We start from the raw sequence: 12,884 nt of genomic DNA, 5'->3' as shown, positions 1-12,884 counted from the left end.
AAGAAAGAAATTTATGTTTATTGAGCATCACATTGAAGAACTGGTTTGTTTCATCATTTGTCTTAAAAATAGCACAATTATTACAAGTTTCGCTTTGTTTACCACAAAGACCTTTCATTTCTTATTATCTCTCTTACACTGCATAGATCGGAATTTTGCAGTAATACATAAATAGCAGCCTTGAGCAAATCGACTTGTTGTCCCTACCCAATATCCCCACAATATTATTTTCCAAACACTATTAAATTCAAATATTTGCCCCCACTGTTTTTCCAGTTTATCCAAACTGAAATTGCATCACCGTCAATGATAACAATTGGGGTCCATTGTAGCGTAACTCGCCGCTCCTCTGATTAGTTTTCCGCAAAAAGGGCTTTTTGTGAAGCTCTTTCAATGCATTTTAATCAATGGGCATGTCCTTGTAACGTGTAATAACACGTTGGCTCGATTATTTAAAACTAGACATTCTTTTGCTGTCAAGATAATTTTTTCGGTTTGCTCGCTTGCATACGAGTTTTCCTGGGTGTTAGAAACGGACGGTTGTGTGCAGTGCAAGAGATGAAGGAGCTAAATGCAAAGGATCTCTTGGAGGATGCCTACCAGTAAGTTTCTATCCACTTGCAAAAATTTGAAAAAAAAATCGGGACTCAATTTTTTTCCGACATTTCAAAACCTCATTTAATTGAATATGTAATAAGTTTTTGTTTTTTCAGAAGCAAATTAGCTTAGAATTTTCAGTTTTTTGTCATAAAATGATTTAATTTGATATAAGTTCTGATCTATTTGGGCTTTAAGCAATGTTTTTAGAGAAATTCTTGATAACTATAAAAGGTTGAGGATTCTTTGTTTATGCATAATTGTTCACGTATATTTCAAAAAAAAAATCATTTCTATTACAAGTTTTTCTATACTAATGTTTTTCTATATTAATGTGCATCGAAGTAGTCGTTGAAAGGGATCATTTTAAGGTGGCAACCATGCAAAAATTCTAATTTCAATCTTTCCTACAAATTATTTTTTCAAATAAATTTGTACCCCAGGAAGCAAGACATAATTAAAATTATCAACGTAATTAACATAGATAGGGTGGCAAAGATTTTTGTCATTACTGATGTGATTAAATTTGTTCCAAATGACACTTTTTGTGTGAATCAACCTTTAAGCTTTAAAGATGCATTTAGACTTTTACAGCCTACTTGATGCACATTAATATGAGAAAGAGTATAGTTAAGCTGTTCCAAATAAATTTCCGATCAAAGTGTCCCATGACTGATATTAAGTTGGCAACATAAACAATCAAATTTAGACGTCACACTTTTACAGTCAATTGTCATTCATTTCTGAGGGGCAGTTGCTACCATGGCCGTGTTGCCAACATAATTTCAAAGTCAGAGGTCACTTTGATCTGACATTTATTTAAAACCATGGTACAAATAAAGTGTTTATGATTCAGTAAGTGAATAAACAGTTAATTTACCAATTTTAACCAACGGTAGCTGAACAAATCACTGCAATGTTTAATGTATTGGGTCTCTAGTGGCTTAATATGTGTTGAATGATTAAAAAATGGTTAATTAATTATTTAATGATAAATAAAATTATCACAAATAGCTCTGATTTATATTTTATGCACAAATTGTATAAAATTTGGAATTTACGAGTCAAAACAGAGAAATGTCTTATCAGTGTGACTGAATGCAAAATATGTTTTTGATAATTTTATCAATGTGACCAACATGTTTGCATAAATTTCATGTATCTTTGCTATTCCTGTGACAATAGTTTAATTATCGTTGACGTTTTTCAAAAAAAAATTTTAAACAATTGATAGTTGTTTTTTTGTCTGGCACTGAATATTTGAAGACTTTTAATTACTTCATCCGCTTTTCCAGAAAAATCGACACGTTGAAAACCAGTAAACCACAAGGGATTCCCAACGCTTTGAAAAATTCAGCGACTGATCAAACAACTTTTGCGCTCTATAGGACAGTGCTACTCAAGGGCGGATATGTAGGGCACATCAATATGGCTTTTGATGCAACTGATTGGTAAGTTGATTATTTAATTTGAAATGAAATTGGAGTAAAAGTACTTAAAAGCATGCTTGAATTTTTTATTTCAAATTTAAATGTAGATTTTTTTATCTTAAAATAAACTCACAGAATGTAATTAAGTTAAATAATTTGGAACAGTATTATTTTTGCATGTACGTATTTAGTTATGTAAGTTTTAAATACACCACGAAAATACACACTCTACGGTTTTAATATATACAACGCTTTATACAATCTGGTATATCTGGTTGCCTGCCACAACAATTTTATTTAAGACATTATTGAAGTTGTTTATAATACAGAGTGTTTCATACGAATTTACTAGGCTTGCGCCTAATTATACAGAAATCACAAAACACTGGATAAAAAAACACATTCGTTCTATCAAGAGACGGCATGAATATGATTGTAGTTTATCTATCTTAATCACTAACTAACTTAAAACGTTGTAATTTTTGAAAGGTGAACAAATAAAAGATTATCCAATTTTTCAAAATTTGTAATCGAATTCGTATCGGAATATGTATTATTGATTGCATCTTACAGGCACAGGCCTCGTAAAATTATGTGAAACACCCTGTATATTGATTTTTTGTAATAAGAAAATGTAAATAATGTTTAGTTTATTATCGTATCAACAAGAAATTATTCCCTATGCTCCCTAGGATTTAGGGATATTCGTGAATAGGTTGCCATAAATTTGATTAGGTTGGTTTTTGGTAACAAACAACAGATATCGTAATCAGTGTCAAAATTTAGGTAAGTCACCTGTCAGCTTGTATGGATAATTATTTATAATTATATGGATAGTTGACAGCCTGTCAGGTTGACAGAAAACGTCAACCGTCAACATCAACAGGTATCCAACCCCTGGCATTCAAAATTACTTGAAAATTTTAGTTAGAAACAACATGAAAAACGCAATTTTCCTAAAAGTTTAAATCCTAGGTGGTAATTTCTTGTTGACAAATCTGTATGTAAATTTTTATTTATACTTTTTTTTGGAAATTTTAATTTCTTTGTAACTATAGTTAAGTGTGTATCATTTTAAATGTGTTTTAAATTAATGTTGTTTTAATTACTATTTTATTAAACTTTTATTTATTCAAATAGAAGGATACAGTGGAAATCCTGGTTAGGCAAGATGTATGGTATCTGGCCCATTAGCTCAGTTGGTTAGAGCGTCGTGCTAATAACGCGAAGGTCGCGGGTTCGATCCCCTCATGGGCCAATACTTTTTTTTCAATTTTTGTACTAGTTTATTTACTTTTATGTTAATAAAAGTTTGTGTCAGAGATAAAAAATGAAATTTAGTTGGATTAATTTAACTAATTTCTGATTAATGCAGCCTGTAGCTGCAATTAAGTTATTACCATTGAAAAATAGAGACAGAAAATACAAAGTTTATCAATTTTTATATTCTCTGTCTCTGTTTTTCTGTATTGCCGTAGTTTGTAAATTTGGAACACTACAGAAAACTGTAATCGGTAAATATTCGTCACTAGAGGACGCCTTTGTCAACAAAACGCGGTCAGTTTTCTAATCAATACACCTCTGCCGAATTTAGTCGCCCTTTCTTTTTTCCATAGGCGTCTCATTGTTTTTTATTTGTGGCTAATTCGTCGCCATTTTGATTTTGTTAAAAGTAGCCATTATTTAGTTCACCATTTTTTCATACTTTTGTTATAAAATTTTCACCCAATAACCTCTTTAATTTCATCAGTTTGCTGTTAAACCGGCATCAAAAACTAGTCCCCGCCTCTGTACTTCTTCATCAAACCCAGTCACGTGTCCTTCTAACGACCAATCAGCGCTCATTTAGCATTACAACATTAGTGCATCCGTAGAAACGTCATTCTTCGCTAGTGGAAGCTCCTTTCGATTGTTTAAAAATTGTGTTAGTGTTGTGTTTGCGTAGATTTAATAAATCAAAACTGCCACTTTCAACGGTAAGCCTCAAATTAGCGATTTACCGTCATTTGGCATTCGATTCGTTGGGCCGGGCCTTAAATCAGCCGGAAAATCAATAGTACTTCTCTGACAGCAGCCCTCTTGATGTCTCTGAATGTTAAAACAAATCGCAGAGGGCTGAGTCACTTGTAGCCTACTTTGCAGTGGCAAGTTCAGCCCAATTTGCATGGTGTTTGAATTTTTCATTGTTTGGCTTTGCTGGATGTGCGCTTTGTGCATGTTTAGGGCCTGATTTTGGGGGCGGCCAGTTGGAAAAATCAATCAAATGACCGAGAAAACAACTGCTTTGGTTTTAATTCTTCAAGTCGAGTCCGGTTTCAGTCAGATTCCGCCAGTCTTTAATGAATCTATTAACACTTGATGCAAGTATCAAGGAAAACAGTAAGGCTGTAAATCCATCAACTGTTTGTTTGTTACACTTTGCCTATGCATGTGTAAAGAAATGTAATCTTGGGTGTTAATTACATGTTGATTTGTTATTTCGACCAAGGTTGATGTTTTTCAGTTTTTCATAAGAAAATGGCTTGGGGCTAAGTCGCACCAAGGTGTCACTTTGAACCCATTTCCAATCCATCATTTCACATAAAGCTGAAATAATTTTGATGAATCACTGTGTTATTAAGTTATTATAATAAGACTATTTTTGGCTTTATTGCTTATTGCTTTATTGATTTTTCATTAATAAAGATGTAAGAATGAAAAATTATTACAAGGCTCGCTTCATATCACTGAAACGAGAATTTATCAAAGTCAATCAAGGAGCAGCTGGAAGACAAGAGTTTAGAACTTGGAAAAATTGTAATGATGTTGTCTTACAACTTTATTGTTTACAGAGCTGTTGCTTCAGATTAACTTATCAAAATACTGAAATAATATTCAAGTTCTTGTTTGGGGTCTGAAATTTATGTTTCGATACTGAAAGAAAAACGCAATAGTTTTGTCTGAGTCTTGGGACGCACTATAGAAATTGTTGTTCGATTTATTTATTCCTTTGTGTGACAGAAGAATGAATCTGATCATAACAAAAGCAGTAACTATCTTTTATTTGTCTTTCAGAATTTTTTTCAAAAATTTTTGATTTATAGTCTATACGAAACCTTCACTGTCTAAATAACATGAGCTTTTGGGATTTTCGGTTTTGACATCGTGGTTTTGACCAAGAGTGAGAAATCAAAAGTGCTGCATGTTTTATTTGTTTGGTGGACAAAAAATATGTATTTAATTATTTTGGAAATTTTTGTTTTTTATCTTTTTGTACGTTAAAGAAGTTTTCAAAGTCAAAATTTATATATTTTTATCTTAACTTGAATTCCCAATATCAGTGATATTTAAAAAAAAATGTTTGTTGAAAAGCCTGAAAAGTGCTAAAATGTTGTAGAACTGAGAAATATATTTTTGAAAATTTGTGTGTATGTATGTATACACAAATTATAATCCATTTCATTGAAATTGGCATAACAGTAGGCCGTGATTGTGTAGGAAATAAATTTGTCACTAAAAAAAGTGCGGTTAAGATAGTTCAACTTTTATTTTTAAAGAACCGTTTTTCGGAGGTTTTTAGAGAGAGTTTTTTTCCATAAAAATTTTAACACCCTGTTTCATCCCTTTGTAGGTGTAGGTTTAACACCAAAAACATAGACTTCTTGCTTTGTAGAAAATAGTTTGGCTTTATTCAAATTGGTATATTTGATTCCATTAACCTAAAATAGGAACAAGAAAAAGAAATTGATTATGTTTTCAAACATACCTTAGCGTGTACTCTAAATCCGGGGTTTTGAACAGAACTACTTTTAATTAGAATTTGAAAAAATACTGGGATAAACGAACAACAAACGAAAATAATGAAAAAAAGAATACAAATGACAGTCAAGTCAGTTCAACAAACCTTGTAGGTAACTAATCAAAAAAAAAAGAACCCATCTGCTATTATACCAGGGACATGAGCAGGGCTACAAACTTAAATATGAAATTCCATAGCCAACTATTATGCCAATTTCAATGAAATTCAAACCCCGGCCAAAGAAGCAATTTTTCACTAATTCAAATTCAAATATAATTTTCTAATACGTATAATAAGAAAGAGAGAGATCGCAAAAATGAATAAGAGCATATAAAGAGCAAAGCATAAGAAAAACAATAGAGCATAATAGCAAAAGAAATAGCGCAAAAATGAATAAGAGCATAAAAGAGGGCAAAGCATATGAAAGACAAAAAGCAAAAGAGCAAATAAGAAAGAGCAAAGCAATAATGAAGAGCCTAAGAGCATAGAAACATACACAAATAAAGGAATAAATAAAATGAGGTAATGTAATTTTTTTAAATCTTTAAGACAATCAGCTACCTTAGTAATTTTCGAAACGATAATAGTATAAAGAACGCGTTTCGGAAGGCAAATTATGTGTAACGAGTTCAGGTTTATGAAACCAGCAGCGAAGCGCGAGTTTTATAAAGAACGAGTTCCCACAAATGTCTTATGAAACAAGTTTTTTATGCTATTTTTTCTATTTTGCGCGTTTTAGGTATTTTCTATTTTCACAATTTAGGAACTTTTGCCTTAATAAGGTGATGGTTGGTAATAAATGTCACAAAGTTTGAAAAGTCCCAAATATTTTTTAACATTTTGTTGAATTANAATTTTTTAAAATTTAGGAGTTTTTGCCCTAATAAGGTGGTGGATGGTAATAAATGTCACAAAGTTTGAAAAATTCGATTTTCGAAGTGTCAAGTCTTGAATAGTTTTCAAAATTTTGTTGAATTAACAATGAATACTGCAAAATTTCATTCATGCCTACCACCTAAAATAAAAGAAAACGCTCAAAACGCCGCTGAAAATCACCGTTATTAACTCCTGGAAAGTAAATTGTACTAGTCTATTTCAGCATCCAAATTGGTGTTGAAATAGCTCATTAAAGCGTCGGTTTTGGTATCGAAATAAGCTTTCTTTCAGACGCAAAATAGGAAAAATGTATTACTTAATGGTTTCAAAAACCGAGCATAAATGTATCACAAATAAAATAGGAACGTATTTAAATTCAGATCTCATATTGGTTCATGAGTAATTCAGGAACTCGCTATTGTTAAACCATTGTTTTTATTGGAAATGTAAAATCGATTCTGAATACAATATCCTTCTGTTTTGAAAAATTTCAATTTTCATAATATGTAATTGTATAATTTTTGTAACTTCCATTTATTCCCTTTAATTATTTGGTTTAGTAAATAATTAAACAAATAGCAGTAGTAGTATCTCAAAAAAATTAAGAAAAACAACTCTTTGCATACACATTAAAACGATGAGAAAAATTAAAATTAAAAAAAAATAGGCCAAAAGAAGTTATCAAAAATACTGTAAGGAACGAAGGAATTTAATTGTTTGTTAATAAACAATTTGTTAATGTTTGTTTAAACATTCAAACACAAAAAAAGAGTTTTTATATTTTAAGGCAAAAAATAAAAAAGGGATTTAATAATCTCCCAAAAATGTTTACTATTTTTGCTTAGAATATTCTTATTTTATTCAAAATTCTTTCCAACCAAGGCGTCGTTTATTCTCCAAGACTCCGGTTTTTTGAATTCCGGTCACGTCTCGGCCGCCCCATAAAATCAGGCTTTCCCGTTTGACTGAATGACCAATGTGGTGCTCATGATCAGGCCTAACCCACGATGCCGGGGAGCCTCACCGGCTCATACCGCTCCTTGTCGGGCACGAGCGACGTGTACCGCTCGACTACGGTGGCGGGTGGCGGCGGAAATGCCGCCACCGGAATCCTCGAAGGCATGAAGAAAGCTTTTAGTTTCATGGCAGGTGGGACAGCCGCCACCACCAAGGACCAAAAACTGATCCAGAGAGTGTCCAGCGGCGGGCCAGTCGTCATCTCATCCAGGTATTGTTGATGATGGGGGCGGTTTAGCGGTGGCGGTGCAGTCTTTGTGTAACACACGGCTTCTTGGTGTTTGTATGTGGACGAGATTTCGCTTGCCGGGCTCGGCATCGATCAAGGGCTATTTGTGGTCGGTGGTGGAATTTCATTTGCATAGTGATTTGGTTTCGCGGAGAAAAGTGGGTTTGCATGAATTTTTAGTCTGATCCAACGAAAGATTTACTAATACAAAGACTGGTTTTAATGCATGCATTAGACGAGACTGATATTTTTGAATAAAGAGGAAGTAAAATTTTTACTAAATTATACAGCACGATTAAAAAGAAAAATAAAACAAATAAATAAGTGGAAAAGAACCTAATCCGGTATTATTAACAAATCTGTTGTATTATTTAACACTGAAATTTAACCAAGTTTCAAAGTAATGTGGTCAAGGTCATTTCGTATGGTACTTGAAAATTCGGATAAAGCGACATTTTCGATGGGATAATAATTCGTATTTTAATTAATACACAGAACTTATTCTTACGCTTTTCTTTGCTTAAAAAAAGGATAACTGTTGAAAGAAAAATAAATACATTTCATTCTGTGTAATGAATAGTAAGTAACATTTATTCCAGTCCAAAATAAAATAACACAAGAACTATGATACGTTTTTTAATAAATCCTAAAAGTAACGAATGGGTGCGAAAAATTGAATTTTGCGTTTCGGACAAGGCGATGTGGATAACTGAGGTTCTACTGTATGTAGAAAAACCAATCGTGTTTTTTTTTGTAGAGAATTACATTTAGTACTGTCTAAAGGACTTAGAATTTATTATACCAGTTGTCCCAGGCAGGTTTGAATATAGGAAATTAACATGGGAAATTAGTTTTTATTTTTTTCCGGTTGCAGGAGTAACATAAATCAAAATCTGATTGATGGAATTTGTAGTGGTCGAAAAGAGCTATCTTATACATTTTTGTCAATTTTCTAATTAACTCCATTTGGGCCAAAACGGCCCTCGAAAAATCGAAATTTAAATTAAAATTTCGACCACTACAAGCTCCATCAATCAGATTTTGATTTTTATTACTCCTGCAGCCGAAAAGAAATGAAAACTAATTTTCCTTGTTAGTTTCCTATATCCAAGCCTGCCTGGGACACTCGGTATATTTTTTTAACTTAAAGAATGCAATATGAGTGTACGAGAATTATCCCTAAAGGCAATAAAGTTTCAAAAAATGTAATCTTACATAATCAATACGTGAAATATTTTTTCAAAATGTGAAATATTTCACGGATTTTAAATTAAGTAGTTGATCGAATGAATTAACGAAATCTCATCATTTTAACAAAAACAGAATATTTTTAATTCATTCATATTTTACAGTTTTCCATATTATGTATTTTTTTATAGGCATTTGCAGAAATAGTCCTTTGGTTATAAGAAGTTTTTATACATCCAGAAATAAATTTCTAATTTTGAGACATTTTCAGATTTTCAACCACAAACCTCTTAACTGAAAAATGGTAAATGTCTGAAAAGTTGGAATCCTAGGACAATTTATAACAACTTAACCTCCAGAACATTAGTTTGATGAAATTGAATTTTTATACAGGGTGCGCCAGAACTCGCGCAGGAACATGGAAAAAATGTTAAAAAAATTTAGAAATCACGAGAGTTTAAATTTCGCACTTTGACTCTACTCTTTGTTGGAAATATAATTTTCCAAGTTTTTTGCTACAGGCTATTTTAAGAGGAAACAAGGCTGTATGTATGTTTGTAATTATGAAAAAACATACAAGATCATCAGTAACACTAAATAGACATAAAAATGTCAATTGTCAAAAAATAAATGGCAAAATTTTTGAAGCATTTTTTCCAAATACCTGGGATCTTATCTTACATCGATTTTTTCTCTGGGCCGAGTTCTGAAACACCTTGTATATTTTTTGTTGCACTAAATTTTTGTTAATAATGAAGTGAGAAACTGTAAATTACTTATAAATTTTTCTATTTCTAAAAAGGAAAATATTTATGTATTATAAGAAATGTATGTCAATAAGTCTTTTGCTTTTTTAAAACAAACATTTTCTAATCGAACATTCGAAAAAATACATGCAGATGAATAATCGGTAATAGTATATTATTTAATGAGCACATAATGGAGGCTATAATTCAAAAGCATAAGGTTTATAGATCAGCCAATGGCGAGGGAGTTATAGCCATTATGTGTAAGTCAAATACGACGTTTTATCTACGATCTTTTTAATAAAACATTTTCTACTTACAAAATTTATATTTATTATAATGACAGTGAATAACACTATAAATAATCAATAAATTATACTTGCCTTGATCTCTTTTAAAATATTAACAATTTATTTTTTTACAGTGTTTACAGAGTTTATAAAACAAAAAGTTAGTAAGTAGGTAATTATTTTATGTCTAATTACGCTGTACCATTTAGTTATATTTTTTTATTGGTTTTCTTATTTTTTTTATAATTTTTATAATTTTTTGTATTGTTAGATATACCAATATGAATAATTAGTGTTTTTTATTAATTCTAGACATTTTAATTTCAATTAAAAAACGAAAACAACAATTGAGGAGTTAGATTCTAGATCGAAAGCTTTGTTGTTTTTACCTATTTAATTAATTACATTTGACAGAGTTTGTGACAATTTTTTGCCCGTAGTCCAATAAATCAATTCTGTTGCGTTCTTTATTTTGTTGGCAGATAGTCACAAAATGAGGTCAAACTTGCCAAGGTAATTACCGTCTGACATTGAAAGAAAATCCTGAAATGTAATAAGAAAAACTTCGTCCTTTCCTCATATCCACTTTAACCGCAACTTTGCCAGTAAATAAAATTTTACTGCGACTCGGATTCAATATGAAAACAGATGAGCAACCGGTCTAAATATACCCCCCATTTGGGCGTTTCGACAATTTTAATGAAAATTTCCTGCTACGTGACTAAGGTCAGGGCAGGCGCTTATTAAGAAATTGCGTCGTTGGACTCTATTAGATTATGTATCTACGCGTCTTCCATTAAACAAATTGCTTTTCATTGATTCCCAACAAGCGAAATCTCGTAGTCGCATTTACGAAATTTTTTCTTCAACGTTGGGTAAGTAGGCATGGTTGATGCGCTTTTTTTAATAATTATTGTGATCACATGAGCTTGTCGCCCACTAACACCGGAGCCGAGTTTCCGGTCGAAAAACCGGAAACCGACTCGCTAACCAAATTACTAATCATGGTAGTGTAGGACACTTCTAGTTCATTGCCACTTTGTTTTAGGACAGAAAACTCGAATAGTTATAACAGGAAAATGCCAGCTTCCGGTGTAGCTGAAGAAGCAGCCCTTCTGGGGTAAGGATGTTAAAAAAAATAATGTTTTAAAAAATATATCAAAGAAGCTTTTGAGTACTTTTTAAATGTCAAATCAAATGTCGGGTTTCATTATCATGTGTTTTTTTGACATTGTCAAAAAAATTTTCAGCACGATGCCATCAGATAGCATGGATGATATCGAACTGAAAAATATTCAACTGCAATTTCCTTCGACTCGGTCTTTGTCACGTGATGATTCTTCGGCCCAGGAGGAGGTGGTGGAAACGGATAGGGGGAATTTGGTGGTGGCTGTGCAAGGGTCTAGGAATAAGCCAGCGATATTGACCTATCACGACTTAGGTCTCAATTGTAAGTTTGTGTTTTAGGTGTTTTAGAGCACGAGCGACGAAGCGGCGAGTGATTTAATGCGCGCACGCGGGAAAGTTCTCACGGGAGACTTAATATTTTTTTCTTACAAACTAATGGTGATACTAAAATTGGCTAAATTCTGTTTTTACTGAACGCACTGTATGTTTTCCCTATGTGCATATTAAAAAAAAATGTTTTCCTAACTTTTATGGAACAAGTTTCTTTGTTTTACATATTTGTTTTTTACAGTAATAGAAAAAATAGTATGTGATTGGTCTCGAGTCATGAATTTTTCTACTCGCTAGGCTCGTTGTTCGTTTAATTATATAGGATGTTCCAAAAGTCTGGAAACGATGTTATTCTTGCGAAACTATCAAATTTTTTGGCAAATAAATTTATAGGTGTGCAATGACTATAAAAATGCTGTTCAAAAAAAAATTTGAATATTAATTAATTGTTTATACTTACGAGATAAACATAGTAACTTTTTTTTTAAATAGAAACCTACCACAATTTTTTTTTAGACAACGCGTTTGTTACGAGAATTGTTGCTGTGTAATTTTTTTTTGTAAACCTCACACTTTTTTGTTAAAAAAATGTTTGACTTACAAGAATTAAAGAATTTTTTTGCAGTAAATTACCAGTTTTTTTTTGGAAATAAATTAATAAATGTTTAAAGGTTGTAAAGGAGCGATGCCAAAAAAAATATTTTAATTAATTGTTTTGAGATTATGATACTAATAATTTTTTTCCTAAATAAAAACGGTTTTTTATTTATTGTTTTAGAAAGATATGTTTATGCATTTTATAAATGTACAAAAATACTTATTAAAAATGTTACAATTTATGTTAAAAAAAATATAAAGCTTGTTTCAAGAATTGTTGCTATGCAAAATTTTTTTTGTAAACTTCACACTTTTTTGTTAAAAAATGGTTAACTTACAAGAATTAAAGAATTTTTTTGAGTAGACTACCAGTTTTTTTTGAAAATAAATTAACAAATGTTTGAAGGTTGTAAAGGAGCGATGCCAAAATAGTTATTTATTCGACGAGTTTGAGTGTAAATCGGACTCTTTATTTGACCGAGTGGATTTTTAAACCGTGAGTGTAACGAGTGGTTTACTATCCACTAGGTGGTATAAAGCGTCCGATTTACACTCAAACGAGTGGAATACAACATTTTATTCTTCGAATTAGACTCAACAAGGCTTAAACGTGCTTTAAATCTGTTAAAAATAATTTGACGTTTTGTATTGAGAAATGCCAAACAGTTGTCAAAACTT

The 12,884-nt window shown here is 31.7% G+C and overlaps 1 protein-coding gene and 1 non-coding gene across 8 annotated transcripts in view; both read left to right on the top strand.

Annotated features, from left to right (window-relative positions):
* Positions 1–458: 458 nt before the first annotated feature.
* The window catches only part of LOC123015570 (protein NDRG3), a 19,297-nt gene continuing 6,871 nt past the window's right edge, over positions 459–12,884 (top strand). For 4 of the 7 annotated variants that reach the window (XR_006413389.1, XM_044415361.1, XM_044415391.1 and 1 more), the window contains exons 1-4: positions 3,861–4,003; positions 7,677–7,909; positions 11,200–11,271; positions 11,402–11,601. Coding sequence is in view for 6 of the 7 variants with exons in the window: in XM_044415361.1 (XP_044271296.1) it covers positions 7,689–7,909; positions 11,200–11,271; positions 11,402–11,601 (493 nt within the window). In the remaining variant the exon portion in view is untranslated. Of the gene's footprint in view, positions 603–1,892; positions 2,049–3,860; positions 4,004–7,676; positions 7,910–10,971; positions 11,027–11,199; positions 11,272–11,401; positions 11,602–12,884 lie in introns of those variants that run through there. The other 3 variants (XM_044415382.1, XM_044415399.1, XM_044415408.1) reach the window with 3 other exon arrangements.
* Positions 3,212–3,285, top strand: Trnai-aau. Its single transcript has one exon. It is a non-coding gene; the product is annotated as a tRNA-Ile (tRNA).

This window comes from Tribolium madens, unplaced genomic scaffold (assembly GCF_015345945.1).
Source record: "Tribolium madens isolate multiple individuals breed KSU strain unplaced genomic scaffold, Tmad_KSU_1.1 Scaffold_11;HRSCAF=98;Tcas5.2_LG3b, whole genome shotgun sequence".
Lineage (NCBI taxonomy): Eukaryota > Metazoa > Arthropoda > Insecta > Coleoptera > Tenebrionidae > Tribolium > Tribolium madens.
This window is presented reverse-complemented; position numbering and strand designations above follow the sequence as displayed.